The sequence below is a fragment of the Hemitrygon akajei genome, chromosome 4, assembly GCF_048418815.1.
Source record: "Hemitrygon akajei chromosome 4, sHemAka1.3, whole genome shotgun sequence".
NCBI classification, from domain to species: Eukaryota; Metazoa; Chordata; class Chondrichthyes; order Myliobatiformes; family Dasyatidae; genus Hemitrygon; species Hemitrygon akajei.
Window position 1 is genome coordinate 73,091,227 of NC_133127.1, and position 16,704 is coordinate 73,107,930.

General features: G+C 38.6%; 1 protein-coding gene across 2 annotated transcripts in view; it reads right to left on the bottom strand.

Moving 5' to 3' along the window:
- The window catches only part of afg2a (AFG2 AAA ATPase homolog A), a 385,051-nt gene that overhangs the window by 277,549 nt on the left and 90,798 nt on the right, over positions 1-16,704 (bottom strand). For both annotated transcript variants that reach the window (XM_073042831.1, XM_073042829.1), the window contains 2 exons: positions 14,818-14,897; positions 5,816-5,942 (listed from right to left, as the gene is read on the bottom strand). In XM_073042831.1, coding sequence (XP_072898932.1) covers positions 5,816-5,942; positions 14,818-14,897 — 207 coding nt within the window. The remainder of the gene's footprint in view (positions 1-5,815; positions 5,943-14,817; positions 14,898-16,704) is intronic.

Genomic DNA, 16,704 nt, shown 5'->3' on the forward strand with positions numbered 1-16,704 from the left:
CAGCCCAATATGCAAATTCAAGTGAAAGCCAATTAGAAGCTCTGAGTTATGGCCACAAAATGAACAAAAGCATTTCACAAGTTTGTGTTTGGACTCCTTGACATAAAGACTAAATTAGGAGCAGTAAAAGGGGTTTACTGAATAGGACATCTACTTTACCTGGAAAAAATTAATGTAGGAAGACAAGAGGACAGGTGTTGCTCCTTTTGATGGATAGGAAGGGCAGAGGAAGTGAAGATTGAGATACTTGAATGTTGAAAGGGAGCTATATTTATTGGTATTGTGGGGGGGGGGGGGATGCCATACGTATTGGAGGTTAGTTTGATAAGTATGGATGGAGGAGGAAGATAAGGGAGGCTAACTTTTGGTTATAAACTAATGTAACTTAGTGTACTCGTCTGTGACTTTTAGCTTATCATGTATTATCTTTCGTAGGAAGTCTGGGGATATTGTTTAATTCACTTCTCCCAAGGTCTGTTTGTTGTTGTTGCCTGATGGGATGGTTTGTGCATCTCAGGAACTGCTGATCTCCTGGGATTTTCAAGCATAACAGCCTCTAGAGTTTACAGAGAATGGTGCGAGAAACAAAATATAGCCGGTGAGCAGCAGTTCTGTGGGTGAAATGCCTTGTTAATGAGCGAGGTCAGAGCAGAATGGCCAGACTGGCGCACAGGAAAGTGACAACAACTCATGTGTTACAGCAGTGGGGTGCAGAAGAGTATCTCTTAAATGTTCAACACATCAAACTTTGAAATGGATAGACTATAGCAGAAGACCACACGGGGTTTCATTCCTGTACCTAATAAAGTGGCCACTGAGTACATTGCTTAATCTTTATCTTTAAAGTTATTTTATAACTATGCTTAAAACAAAATAATAATTTTCTGTTGATGTGCAAAGAGACAGAAGCTTCAAAACAGATTTCTCTGTCAACAATTCTATTCTTGCTAAACTTAAGAAATGTCTATTTACATACTGCCTCTCAAATATCCAATAAAGTGACCCTGATGAATTAAAAAGTATCCCCTACTACCCAAGAAAGGTAATACAGAACAAGCTGAAAGACAGTGGTGCTGCTAATAAACCTCACAGCACCACGAGCTGCCTTCAATCCCAGCCTCCAGTGTTGTCTCTGCTGAGTGCACCTATCTTTCCTGTTACCAGCTGAGTTCCTCCTATGTACTCCAGTTTCCTCCCATATCCCAAAACCAGTGCAATCCCTGTAAATGCCCCACTTGTGTAGATGAGTGGTAAAATCTGGGAATAGCTATTAAAAATGTAGAGAAAATGAAGAAAAGGGTCTTGCTGTAGGGTTGCATGATGCGGAATTAATGGACTGAAAGTTTACTTCCGTGCTGTAAAACACCAAGGCACTTGGCTAGTTTTAGTCCAAGCTATCCATCAGGTCCGTCTAACTGAGTCCCAATTCATTGGTTGCACTGATGTTTTAGTTTAATTCTCCTCCAAGTATCATGATTGAATCAACTTTCATATTCAAATAGTTCTTTATACAAAAGAGATTTTTTTCTTATCAATATTTTCACCATTGAGTGTACGAATGCCTCATCAAATTATCATATCTCACTGGCACTTCATCCTTAATTTATATATAATCAAAGGAAACTACCGTTAATTCAATCTTCCTGTGTAATTTTCTTTTTAATCTGAGTAGAGAGCGAATTATACAACATAAGCCAATCTCTTTAACAGCATCTCTAGTCACCATATCCTCATATCCTCTCTTGCTCAATGTGTATTTTGCTGATTATACTTTTGGGAAGCAGCTTGTGGTTTTAATTTAAATACAAGTTGCCGGACATACTCCCTGCAGGAAACCGCAGACTGATACTCGAGTGTTTCAGCTACTAGCTTTCTACACTGATCGTCGATGAAGCAAAAAACTCTTTATCAAACCACAACAGATCATTAGAAGGAAAGACATAAATCTTTATTCCTCAATTATATGCATTAATTGAAATTGTAACCATTTAGTCAGTGGTGCAACCTTGGGTTCTACATGGGAGTGCCGACTGGGAAGAAAACCCCAGGGTGCTGACCTAAAATGTAATCTTGTACCTCACTCAGCAGTTGTATAATACATCACATCCAATGTGTTTGACACTCAAATTGGACACAGCAGGGGGCAAAATAATCTGATTTTTTCAGCTGTTCGAGTAACCTCCAGTGCTGAAAATGATTCGAATCCCTGGGGCTTATTCTGCTCTTAATTCCCTAGACAAAACCAACCTATATTCTGTAGCAGAGATTAAGGTATTGCTCAATAGGCCGATATATTAATATGGGTCATGACATTCCAATTCATCAGTACTCTGTTTGAGTGTTTAATATATTTTTTTCATTTCCAATTACAAAGGTCACATAACAAAACCTGGTTTAATATGAAACTATGTGGAATTTGTACCTCAAAATCTGAAGCAGTTATTCAACCTGTTACAATTCACTTTTTAATATCCCACAAATAATGGGAAAAGACATTAAATGAATCATTTTACATATGTAAAATGTGGCAATATTCAATACAATCAAATATGAACATTCCACAATTATTTTGGTCATCTTATCCAATCAGATGCTTTGATCTCAGTGTTAACTGTTATGGATTAAGGAATGGGTGTGGTGAAGATATGAAATTCAGGTTTTCCCAAAGATCTCAAAAATTTAATGCAGAGCCAGTTCTAAGTTTTTCCAACAGCCTTTTTGCTAATTCTGCCAGGAAGCCAGTTGGGAAATGGAGGAGAGGAAGGAGGGAGTTGCAAAAATTAAAGATTATATCGGGGGACAGGAAAGGACAGCAAGTCAAGTGTGAATGCAAGTTTGGTGGGAGGGCCATAAGAATTTTGGTTTCTCCTGGTTAAGTAGTTCCTAATCAATCTGTCCCTTCAAGCCTCCCTTCAGCTGCTGGGTTCAATGGCCTAGGAAACATAGCATGGAGGCATTAAAGCCAGAACAAAACATTAAAACAGAGGAAATTAATCTTTCAAATATTTTAGTGAATGGCTTGTCTATCAGAATGAATAGGTTGCCCATCACCAACATGGCCATATTAAAACTATTTGTGAACGAGTTATCCCTTTACTACTTTAGCCTCACTTGAGAAGAACAGAAATGTCAGAATACATACATTGATCAAAAAAAATTACAAATGACTGATTCTTAAATTTATTTTGTTTATCATTAACATCACATTTTCTCTGTTCTTCACCATTCTAATCTATCATTACAATTTGATTTCAGCACCTAGACTGCTGTTGAACATTAATAAAGCTATCACTAAATTGTAAGAATTATAAGATTACACAGTGATTGCAATATTAACATGTTGTCTTCTTGCAACTACACTTTCCTTCAATCATTCAGTTCTTGAACCAACCGGCGAAACCCTAATCACTATAGTTCAGTAACATTATGAACACTTAGTGCAGGGGTGTCAAACTCATTTTAGGTCACGGGCCGGATTGAGCAAAATGCAGCTTCATGCGGGCCGGATCAGTCGGACGTGTGCGAACGCAGCTTTCGTTGCCTCCATTTTTTCAGCCTGCTCTCATGTGTCTCAGTCTCTGCTATAACTACAAAGTGTTTCACTTTACAAATTCCGTTTCTTATGAAGAAGACTGCCGAATAAACACTAGAAACCCTGAAAACCTGGTACCTGAATAAACTCAGCATTAGCCATATCATATGCCATAGGCGCTTCGATTACTGGGGCCAGCTTTAATAGTAATTAGATATTATCTCGCGGGCCAAAGATAATTCCACCGCGGGCCGGATTTGGCCCGCGGGCCTTGAGTTTGACATATATGACTTAGTGCTAAAACAAACAAATGCTTTTGTTGAAATTGTGCTTCCTTATTAAAATTGTGTATAATTTATTTTTAGTTCATGTTTTATTTGTGAATGCCACTTATATGATGCCATGTGCCTGTGATGCTGATACAAATAAATATATTTCATTGCACCTATGTGTACTTGTGCATATGAACTTGTGCATTTGATAATAAACTTGACTTTGACTTTGAAAATAAAACAACTATTTCAATATTTCAGAACATAATATACAATAATGATGTTCACAAGGCAAAAATATTCTGCTAACTTTCCTCTCTAAGCTCTAGAGAGGAAACTTTATTACAATAGGTGATGGATTCTCCCAGTACTATCGTAACGAGTTAATAGGATGTAGAGATCAGAGATTCAGAGGAAATGTTCTATAGAAGATTTGCAAAATGATGGCATTGCATTTCAACAACAAATCTAACAAAATGGTTTTTTGCTGTAGATTTCAACATACAACTCATGTCTCCAGTATGTCACTGTTGAGAGTTAAGGAATTTGAATATCCACCTGTAAATGTAAAGAGGCTATGCTCTACTAATACAGAGCACTGGTGAGACCACATCTGCAATACTCTGTGCAGTGTTTGTCTACCTATTTAAAGAAAAATGGTAATGCATTGGAAGCAGTTACAAGACTTATAACCGCTATGGTTGGTTGTTCCTTTAAAAAAAAGGTTGTAGAAACTAAGTGAGATCCTCCGCCAGTTAGAAGAGAAGGTATTTAAAAGCATACTACATGCAGTGACCAGTTTATTAGGTACATATGTAAACCTGATCATTAATGCAAATATCTAATCAGCCAATCATGTGGCAACAACTCGATGTATAAAACAATATACATATGCTCAAGAGATCCAGTTGTTCAAACTAAACATCAGAATGGGGAAAAATATGATCTAAGTGATTTTGACCATGGAATAATTATCGATGCTAGATGGGGTGGTTTGAGTATCACAGAAACTGCTGATCTCCTGGGATTTTCACACACAATATTCTCCAGAGTTTACGGAGACTGGTGTGAAAAACAAAAAATAAAATTTGTGGTGAGCCGCAGCTCTGTGGGCAAAAATGCCTTGTTAATCAGAGAGGTCAGAGGAGAACTGCCAAAACGATTCAAGCTGACAGGAAGGCGACAGTAACTTGAATAACCACACATTAAAGCAGGGGTGTGCATAAGAGCATCTCTGAATGCACAACAGGTTGAACCTTGAAGTGGATGGGCTACAGCTGCAGAAGACTACAAACATACATTCATTGAGTGTATATTCCACAGTCTTGACAGACTGGACAAGGAGATATTGCTTTCTCTTGAGGAACAATCCAGAATAAGGTGTCATGAGATGAGGGATTTTTTTTTCTCGAGGCAAATCCTCAAAAGGATTTGGATCTTTGGAGTTTTCTTGCTTAAAGGGCTTTGGAAGCAGATGCCTGAATATCTTTAAGACAAATATTAGAACAATATTTGCAAAGCAAGAGCATGAAAAATTTCAAAATGAAGATGGAAATTCAGAGTTGAGTTTGCAATCAGCTGTTTCTTGCTTGCAATTCATATGATAATTATAGATTAAACTAAAAACAAGATTAGTATAAATAAATACTTAAATGTTTCAATTATGCCTGGCCATTAAACATGAGACGCAACAGTAGTACCTTTGGCAAGTATGCAAACAATGGAGGCTGACTTGTATTCAGTATTTAAGCTGCATCAGGGAAAGAAGCATTTCAAAAATGCCTCAGAACAGTAATAATGACATTCAGCAAATCCTCTTAAATAGGAGCTTCTGTAATTTCCCTACAGTAACTGTAGTAAAGTGCAGAGATGCCAATAATAGTACACAATTGGTTAACGTACAAGTACATGGAGTCATCTTTCCAGTGCATTATATGCAATGAATATCCATATGGGACAAAACTTTGAATTAATCACAAATGCAAACATCCAGAAAGTCTGTAGATCTTACCTTGTCTATCATATCTGGCCTATTAGTTGCTGCTAATATTGTCACGTTATGTAGCTGTTCAATACCATCCATTTCGGTAAGCAATTGTGCAAGTACTCTGTCACTCACATTCCCAGCACCAGCAGAGCTAAAACAAAGTGTACATTCCATAAGTATTTTTCATAACAGCAGAAAAAGTGCTCACAAAATGCATTACATTTAGAAAAAAAGTTTTAAAATAGAAGTCTTAATCTTATTGTTAAACAATACAATAACACTGCTTTTGAAAAATCCAGATGAGTTTTGTCCTCATTTCTGACTGGTCCAATGTAAAAAGTTTTTCTTTTAAAACCGGCAATGATGTAAATAAAACAATGCTCTAATCTCTGTGATTTATCCATATCTCTGTGATCTGCTTTAGACCTATAACTGAGCTCCTCCAGCTCTGGTCTTGCACAAATCCACAGTTTCTGTTACTCCACCATTGGAGACCATTTACCATTTGTCCCATTATGACTGTTTTGCCTTACTATCATGCTAATACAATTTTTTTCTGTTTTTTGGAACTAGCTTTATAAGAGGGCAGAGCAAGCAAGAGGGCCAGATAATTCTTGTTTTTATTTCAAATATACAGCATCAGCAATAACTTAATTTTAGTAAGTGCAAAAAGAGACATTATGAAAAAAAGTATTTGAACAAAAGACTACTTATTTCAAATTAGATAGCAATCACTAGTGAACAGACAAGGAAGAGAACAAAAAGGGCTTTAAGATTTTGTTTAACTAGGTGAAGGGAGCTTTAGAATTAGGTAAGAGCAGAATTCAGTTATGAAAATAATGAAACAACACAGAAGATCAGTATACCAATTAATTGAAAAGTTCCACATAATGCAAAGAAGCATAACCTAATTTTAATGGCCATATTAACTCATTTGTTTCACCATGAGAGATACTGTCTTTGTGTTCTCCAATCTTTCCCCACTTCCTCTGCTACTAAAACACTAACAGTTTTTTTTCTGTCTCGGTTCTGTTGAGGCATCTCAGAGGTAAAACAATAATTTTATTTCGCTCTCCTCAGATACTGCCTGCCCCGCTAAGTGTTTTCAGCATTTTCTGTTTTTATTTCAATAATCATAAAGGGCCTGGCAGCCACATGCTTGTTGAATATTTCCCATCGCTAAGGACTTTCAGACTGGGGGTGTATCGTTGGAGAATAAGAGGTAGGGAAATATGGGACTGTGATTTCTTCACTCAGATTGTAGTGAAATTCTCTCACCCATAATGCTTTCACTCATTGTGTCCATTCAAGCTATGAGTGATAAATATATGGAATCAAGGGATATGAGGGTGGTTCTAGAAAATATTGCTGAGGTAAAAGATTTCCCATGATCTTAAATGGCATCCCATAAATGGCAGACCAACTTCTATTGGCCCTATTCTTTTGTCTAATTTACTATGATATTGTATATATATTTAATACATTCATGTAACTTCTCCTCTGTAAATACAGCATGGAAACAGGACCTTCAGGCCAAATGGGCCATGCAACCAAGATGCCCTATCCAAGCGAGTGTAATTTGAAAATTACTGTATCTGTCCAAGTGTATTTTAAAAGCTGTAACTGCCCTTGCCTCAACTACTTCCTCTGACAGCTAATTCCATATAGATACAATCTTTGTGCAAAAGTGCTGCCCCTCAAGTTCCTCTTAAATCTTTCTCCCTATCTCCTTAAACCTATGCCCTCAAGTTCTTGATTCCCCAACTCGGGAGAAAAAGACAGAGTGGAATGACCCTATGTCTCCTGGGATTTTATACACTTCTATAAGACCCCTCAGTCTTTGACATTCTAAGGAATAAAGTCCAAGGCTGGCCAACTTCTTCTTGTAACTCAGTTCTTCAAGTCTCAGTAGCATCCTTTTAAATCTTTTCGGCACTCCTTTCAGTTTAGTAACATCTTTCCTATAGCAAGGCAAATAAACTGAACACAGTACTCCAAGTGTAGCCTCAGCAGCACCCTGTATAACTACACCATGACTTCCCAATGGTGCCCTGACTTATGATGGCCAGTGTGTGAAAACTCTTCATCACCACTCTGTCTACCTGTGATTCCACTTTCAGTGAACCATGCACTTATGGTCCCAAGTTCATCTGATCTACATTTCCCAGGGTGAAAGTTACTGTTAGAGTCCTAGCTTGATTTGACTTTCAAAAATGTAACACCTCATTCTTATTCAAATTAAACTCCATCTGCCATTCCTTGGCCCACTTATTCAGCTGATCAAAATTCCTCTGTAATTTTTATAACCTTTGTCATTATCCACTATGCTACCTATTTTTGTGGCAACTGCTAACTTACTAACCATGCCTTGTATATTTTTATCCAAATCACTGATATTGATGACAAACAACAATGAGATCAGCACTGACCCCTCAAGCACAGCACTAGTTATAGGCCTCCATGTACACCCATCCACCATCACCTTCTGCTTTCTACCAACAAGCCAACTGCGTATCCAATTAGCCAGCTTTCTCTGGATTCCCTGCATTCTCTCTTATTTTATTCATGCTCTAATTTCTATCTGATTAACTAAAAGCTGGATGCATAACAATCAACCTACCATTTATAGCCTCTTTTTCAATACCTATTTAATCAGCTGATCCCTTTAATTATGCATTAAACAATAATGCCCAAATTCATATTGAACAAAGTGTTTTTCAAGTATGTGTTGGTAAATTAAAAATTCTGTAATAAAATCAATTATTTACACTCTATTTAAGACCCACCCCCATTTTCTTAATCATTAGTGTCAAAAAAATCTTGCTACTGTATGTTTTAAGACATCAAGAAATGAGGCCAGTTATTTGAACTTGAACTGTTAAATCCATAGTTAAATGCATAGTGGAAAATCAGGAATTTCAGAATTTTCAATGCTGATGGAATATATGTCAAAGACACAATGGTATGTAACTTGGAGCAAACTTGTAGCTGGTAGCTTTGCCACAAACCCCATGGGTTTTATGTTCCTTTTGGTACCGATTACATCACCAAGCAGTATCCATGCATATCTGTCAAATTACTGTTTCATGGATTAGAAACAGTGAATTAGCAGGAGTAGCAATCACCAGCATGTTCCACTGTCAATGATGTTGGATCCTCAATTTTTGTTACTGATACATTCATCCATCCAACTATGGGAGAAGCATTCCATTTAATTCCTAATAGGGTTGTATTTCGGAGGCCTTTTCCTTATAGCTGCTTTGTTCATATAGCGCTGATTCTTGACTGTGGAACACTGTCCACAGTCAAGTTCTTTGCATATCTTTGCTTAACGCCACCAAGTCTTTTCCACCAATATTAGTATCTTCTCAAAAAGCTGGTATCAAAAAATATACTCCTGATCTTGGTTCAATAACTACCAAAGTTTCCCAAATCAGAGTGGCAAAGTTTGCAGGACCTCCATATCAACTTTGGTTTCAAAAACAAAGGCAGGGATTATTGCCCTCTGTAGGTGCAATTCAACGTGTGGGTGCTTTCAAATGTATTGCTATCCAAGCAACATTTCTTCAGGCTGCAACAAATTTAAACTTACAAAAGAAACCAACTTTGACATCAAACAGTCTCTGAAATGGCCTTGTGGGTCATGAAGTCTCATTAATTGGCTACAATAAAGCACAATAAAAATAAAAGCAGTAGTAATCTGGGTACTCATATATGACAAAAACAAACTGAGGCCAGTCCATCAAACATAACAGCTGCAGAAAACTCCGGAATTGCAGCACTTGTATTTTTAAGAGCACCATGTTTAGCCCCTTGAGAGGAAATTTCAAGTCCAGTCCCAGTGAACAGGATGACAAATTTTTATGTAAGGGTTCCATGTGCCATTAATCTGGGCAGGCTCACTCTAAGGGGCAATGGATAAAAAAAGTAACATAAATAAACCATAAATATATCAAGTTCAAGAACTGGTACTGAAATAAATCAATAGCTTCTAAGCCTTTCTGCCAAGTTTAAAATTCTGTCCACTACCAAAATCAAACATAATTCAAAAGCCTGTGTGTGAAAGAACTGAGTGATCTTAAATTACATGTTTAAAAATCAAGAGGAAATTCTTGCTAGTACCAGAAAAATATACACATACACACACACACACACACACACATATATAGTTAAAACTACATGATTTCATGCAAAATCTGAAATGCTCTCTGCACTTTGCAAAACAGAGGCAAAAAATATATTTTTACCACATGCAATACTGTTCATTTTTTTTTACAAAGGGAGAAAGAATAGTCAATATGTCCAATTTGTTTTAGTGCTGTGACAAGATAATGTGGAAACTATGATGTAGCCCATTATTAAAGGATTGAGCTAGCAAAGTCTGATGCAGAACTTTCTGAAAGACCCCATTCTTCTACAATATAGAAGGCAGCACAGCAATCTAGAGTAGAGGTTCCTGAAATACTGAGAGTTCTTCCAGCAGACTTGCACATACAGCCTAGAGACATGTTGCTCACTTGGGCTGAAAGGTATTATTGAGTCTGACATTTCTGTCAAGGTTGCACAGCAGAAAACTGTCAGCAAGGCACTGCTGCCAACTCAATCTTTTCAATTCTGCTGCCATGATCATAATTAACTGTCATGCTTCTTTATTTCCTCCATTCGCTGACTCTAGTGAAATATGCCTTGGCAGTTCTGGGCTTCCTATGGTGCTCAGCCATTCGTTAGTAGCAGGAAATGGTATACATCTTTCTTAAGCATGAAAACTCTCAAATCAACAGTCAATGATAAATAATGGCACTATTTTGTTAAATCCAAATGATTAACTAAAAGCCATCCTGAAAAGAATAAATAAGAACATCACCTTGTGGCATAAGTGTGAAAAGTTCTACAAAAGAAACAGGTGTTTAACAAAATGAAAGGTCACTGAATTAGAGTAAAACAAGGAAATGTATATTATAATCAAATTAATATTAATAATTAACATTATTAAAGAGAAATTTGAATCCAATATGGTTAAAATTATTTTATGCTGGGGGTTTGAAATGCAGTCAGTTTTTTGATCGGATAATGACAACAAAAACTTGAGATGACTTAGATTCTCTAGTCAGTGGCAAAGGGACTTGACTTGCACCTGACATTGAAGAAATGAGTTCAAGTGACTAAGTGGTATGTGAGTCCATGGACTTTACCTTTTGCAGCATTGGTTGCCACACAGCATTAGTTCAAAAAATCCCGGGCACCTAGCCACAGAGATATCAGTAGGCTGACTGTGTAGGCAGTTGTATTAATGAATTCTAAGACAAATCAAGTTGTAAAGTCCAATATTTCTGACTAATAAATTAAACATATCACTGAACACATGCAGTATTTCAAACAACACACAGAAAATGCTGGTGGAACACAGCAGGCCAGGCAGCATCTATAAGGAGAAGCACTGTTAACGTTTCGGGCCACGACCCTTCGTCAGGACTAACCGAAAGGAAAGATAGTAAGGGATTTGAAAGTAGTGGGGGGAGGGGGAAATGCGAAATGATAGGAGAAGACCGGAGGGGGTGGGATGAAGCTAAGAGCTGGAAAGGTGATTGGCGAAAGTGATACAGAGCTGGAGAAGGGAAAGGATCATGGGACGGGAGGCCTCGGGAGAAAGAAAGGGGGAGGGGGGAAGCACCAGAGGGAGATGGAGAACAGGCAGAGTGATGGGCAGAGAGTGAGAAAAAAAAACAAACAACTAAATATGTCAGGGATGGGGTAAGAAAGGGAGGAGGGGCATTAACGGAAGTTAGAGAAGTCAATGTTCATGCCATCAGATTGGAGGCTACCCAACCGGTATATAAGGTGTTTTCCCTCCAACCTGAGTGTGGCTTCATCTTGACAGTAGAGGAGGCCATGGATAGACATATCAGAATGGGAATGGGACGTGGAATTAAAATGTGTGGCCACTGGGAGATCCTGCTTTCTCTGGCGGACCGAGCGTAGGTGTTCAGTGAAACGGTCTCCCAGTCTGTGTCCGGTCTCACCAATATATAAGAGGCCACACCGGGAGCACTGGACACAGTATACCACATCAGGCGACTCACAGGTAAAGTGTCGCCTCACCTAGAAGGACTGTCTGGGGCCCTGAATGGTGGTGAGGGAGGAATTGCAGTATTTGACAGGGGCTAAAATAAAGCACATTTTAAAAGCATTTAAGTTCTTAAAAATCCATGGTAGTTTGAGGTATATCCTGCATCTATGGGAATTTTATCCAGAGCTGAAGCTGTTTATTGGGTCTAGAGAAGCAACATCTAAAGCTTAATAAACTACAAAAAGCTCACTTACATTTCATGCAATAAAATGCAATAATTTCAGAGTCTTATGGGAAGCATTGTTTATTGATCATAGAAATCTACAACACATTACAAGCCCTTCGGCCCACAATGTTGTGCTGGACATGTAACCTACTCTAGAAACTGCCTAGAATTACCCTACCACATCGCCCTCTAGTTTTCTAAGCTTCATGTACCTATTTAAGAGTCTCTTAAAAGACCCACACAAAATGCTGGTGGAACACAGAAGGCCAGGCAGCATCCATTGATGCTGCCTGGCCTGCTGTGTTCCACCAGCATTTTGTGTGTGTTGTTTGAATTTCCAGCATCTGCAGATTTCCTCATGTTTGCTCTTAAAAGACCCTATTGTATCCAAGTCAAGTCAAGTCACTTTTATTGTAATTTCAACCATAACAGCTGGTACAGTACATAGTAAAAAATGAGACAACGTTTTTCAGGACCATGGTGTTACATGACACAGTACAAAAACTAGACTGAACTACGTAAAAAACAACACAGAAAAAAACTACACTAGACTACAGACCTACCCAGGACTGTATAAAGTGCGCAAAACAGTGCAGGCATTACAGTAAATAATAAACAGGACAATCCGCCTCCACCACTGTCGCTGGCAGTGCATTCCATGCACTCACCACCTTCTGTGTGAAAAATTTACCCTTGACATCCCCTCTGTACTTATGCACCTTAAAACTATGTCCTCCTCATGTTAGCCATTCCAGCCCTGGGAAAAAGCCTCTGGCTATCCACATGATCAATGCCTCTCATCATCTTATAGACAATTCCCGATTACATCAAAACTTCATTAATTTCTGGAGTGTATACTACAGAAGAATAAAAACCAATGCACTCTGCAGGAATGCACAGAACCTGTATCAGGTTTTTGGTGCCTAACTGCATGTGTACTCCAGAAAATGATGTTAGTCTCAATATATAATAATGCTATTACAGTTACAAAACCAAGGCCATTAAATCTAGTGAGCAAACAAAGGAAAATCAGAATGCAATTGGTTTATTTCAAAAGGTCCCATTACTGATTGCTTTCACTGATGGGGTCTGTATGTAATTGACAATTTACAAAGGACTGTTCCAAAAACTACATTAAAGACCTTTTCTACTGGTTATAACACCAGCATATTCTTGGGATTTCAAAGGATAATGAACTCTGAAACTGAAAAAGCTACTCACAGATTTGGTTGACATAGATGGCCTTTCATAAAATCTAGCACAGGAATACAATTTCCAATCTGTGCAATTAACAAACATGACCACTGAAATACCAACTACTAAAAACCATGAATGAAACACATACTACTGGGAATGAACAGCATATCAAATATTAGCTGACTAGTTTCTGAAAATGACATCTCCCCAGAATGCTGATTGAACTATAAACCTGTCTTTTTCTTTTAGGTGCAGATAGATTATAAATACATTTTCAGAAATTTTTTATGGCAGAGATTTCTATTTGCCTTCTTCAATGGATGCAGGAGATCCTAAGGTACTACTCACAGAACAATTGTAGTTCAAAAATGAATCACGCCATTAACTTGAGAATTCCCAGCCATTACCAAGAACCAATGAATTTTGCCAAGTTACTGCAAATTCAATTATTTCCTATGCCAAATTTGGTGTCAAAAATGTTAAGGGATAAGAATGGAAATAACCACAGAATATCACTACAATCTGTTGAATTATCCTCTGACTCCAGATCTTCTTCCCCACATAGTGGGTGAAACAGACATGGTAATCAAATAAGGACAACCTAACTAGACGTACACAAAGCCACAGGATTAGTGGATTTATCCTGAATGTCTGAAGAAAATCAGGGCAGGTTAACATATCTGGCTTCCCAAGATTTTCACAGCTTCTACCACAGAAAAACAGCACCAAGACAGTGGAATTCACTATTGCGTCCAGAAGGCTGTAATTCCCTTGCTCAGAAGAGGAGGTACTGTTCCTTGAGCCCTTAGAATAATGCTGAATTGCCAATTACTTGCCAGCTCAATTCTCCATCTGAATTTCACAATTCTCCCTGTCTTTGGTCTGCTGAGCCATTTAAAATCTGCTCAATGTAAGCTAATCACTAGCTTCATCAACTTCTTTTGGCCGATACTACTACCACTTATGTCAATCTTTCCTGGTCTCTTGGTCTCCAGCTTATTACAGATAAGCCCTTTATCATCATCTTAAATCTTGTTTTACTGTATATGTAGCAACTACAAACATTCCATCTTGAGATAAGGTTAGACTAGCATGGACTTGAGATGGACCTGTACAGTTTCTCACTTCTTATACTGTGTGCACAAAAGGCAGTGATTGATGCAAACAAAGAGTCAAATATAAAAGTAAAGCAATAAAAAATGTAAAATGCCAAATGTTTCAAGTAATTAAATGAAAGAAAGAGATGATTTTCCACTGCATCATTGGTGATAGACACAACCAAAGCACTTGTTTGACCATTTCAGGGAAGTCTGACTTTCACATGCTTCTCCAGATCCAAACAATAGCTCTTGACAAAAATGTTTCTCTCCGATCCTTCCCCAACAATGAAAAACAATTCATTCTTTACGATGCTAATAAAACTTAAGATTTGCAGATGTTTTGATGTTGAAGAACTGATGCTTCACTATTGTAATTAAACAAACATTAAATTGTGGGGGTGTTCTCAGAAATAGATAAAATAATTGCAGTACTCACCTTCCCCTCTCAACAGCCAGTGCATCTATTTCATCAAAGAAAAGGATAGAAGGTGCTACGGCCCTGGCCTTCCTGAAGATCTAAATAAATAAAGTAAATCAAGGAATGAAGGTTGATTTTCCAAATATAAAAAAAACTGTTTGAATAGTGATTTTACCCCACTGCATATTTGCAAAACCGTACCGTAACCTTGCTAAATGACTTCCCAGTGATGTTGCCCCTCCAATCCGAAATTTATCAGCTCAGAATAGTTAACAATCCTTTACTCTATCTCTCTACCTTTTGCACTTAACTATTTTTCCTCTGAAGCAGGGGTTCCCAAACATTTTTATGCCATGGACCCCTACAATTAACCAAAGGGTCCATGGATTCCAGGTTGGAAAACCCTGTCCTAAAGAAAGCAGTTCAGCTGTGTACATCTGCACAGATGACACATCAACTGATAACTTATTCACGAAGACATTTCAGAAATGAACACAGGCTTAGTTACTGACTGACTCTTTCACACACAAACATAACTCCAGGAGTGTTGTGCCAGTATTAAAGAGAAATTGAGAACAGAGGTAGCAAGGCACAGGTGAGGGAAAAGCAGTGGGCTGCAGAATAAAAAAGCAGAAATGAGAACAATAAAAAAGCAGTTGAAAGGATAGGTAATATTGAATAGAAGAACTAGGAATATGGACAAAAGTTCGCCAAGCATTAAGATGGCGCTGGTGGAACACAGCAAAGACCTGCCGGCAACAAACTAAACTACTGATCACTTTATTAATCATATTTTTTGCTCACTGCAACCAATAGTTGTAAATTCCCTTTCATTGTAGAGCTTCTGAACCACCTGCATGACAGGGCATTTTTTGCAGTGTGCGGTCTCAAAGATGCAGGACGGTTGCAGTGTGGCATGTACAGGCTGAGTCAAGGTGGCAGGGCCCATACCCAAGAGTGAGGAATGAGCCAATGTTTGGCCATTGCTGGAGTGGGCTTGGAGCTGATTCAAAGCAGCAGGTCCGAACTGAAAGCGAGGCAGTGAGGCTCAGGCCAAAGAATGGGGGAAAAGCTGACTGATTTAAGCGCCAGTCCAAATTGGAAAGATCAGGTGAGAAACAAATCAAGGAGGTGGGACCTGGGCCCGAGGGCATATTGGAGTGGGAAGGCCTGAATCTGAGAGCAAGAAACGATCCACTGTTTGGCTGATTTAACCTCCGGACCAGATTGAAATGGTCATGGTGTCAGGGTCAGAGACAAGGGACAGGCCAGTGTTCAGCTCGCTGCTCGGTGACGTTTACTCATCTCTGCACTGAACTGAGGCTGTGGCCTGCAACTAATGGGCTCCTGGATCGGCTGTGACTGGCTTTGAGGCTGCGGACTCACTTCCGTGAAGTTTAGTTCTGAATGCTGTTTGCTTACTTTTATTTGCATTATTTGCTTTTTTCTGCACATTGGGTGTTTGCTGCTCTTTTTTACTGGGTTCTATTGGGTTTCTTTGTATTGAGGCTGCCTGTAAGGAGATGAATCTCAGGGTTATATATAGTATACATATAGTACCTTGATAATAAATTACTTTGAACTTTGGAGTCTGGAATGTCATGTTAATCGGTGCAGCTTATAGATGTTCTATGGCTAAGACCATATAGGAGCAGAAGTAGGCCATTTGGCCCATCGCGTCTGCTCTGCCATTCAATCATGGGCTAATCCAGTACTTCCAGTCATTCCCACTCCCTGGCCTTCACCCCATACTCTTTGATGTACCATGGCAAGCATTCTGACTGCCCAGCATGGAGACACCACTGCATGATCGCATGAGGTTGCAGACGGTTACAGTCGCAGCTACTCCATCATGTATCATGTGCCCAACACTCCCCACTATCGAGGGTATCTTCAAGAGGCAGT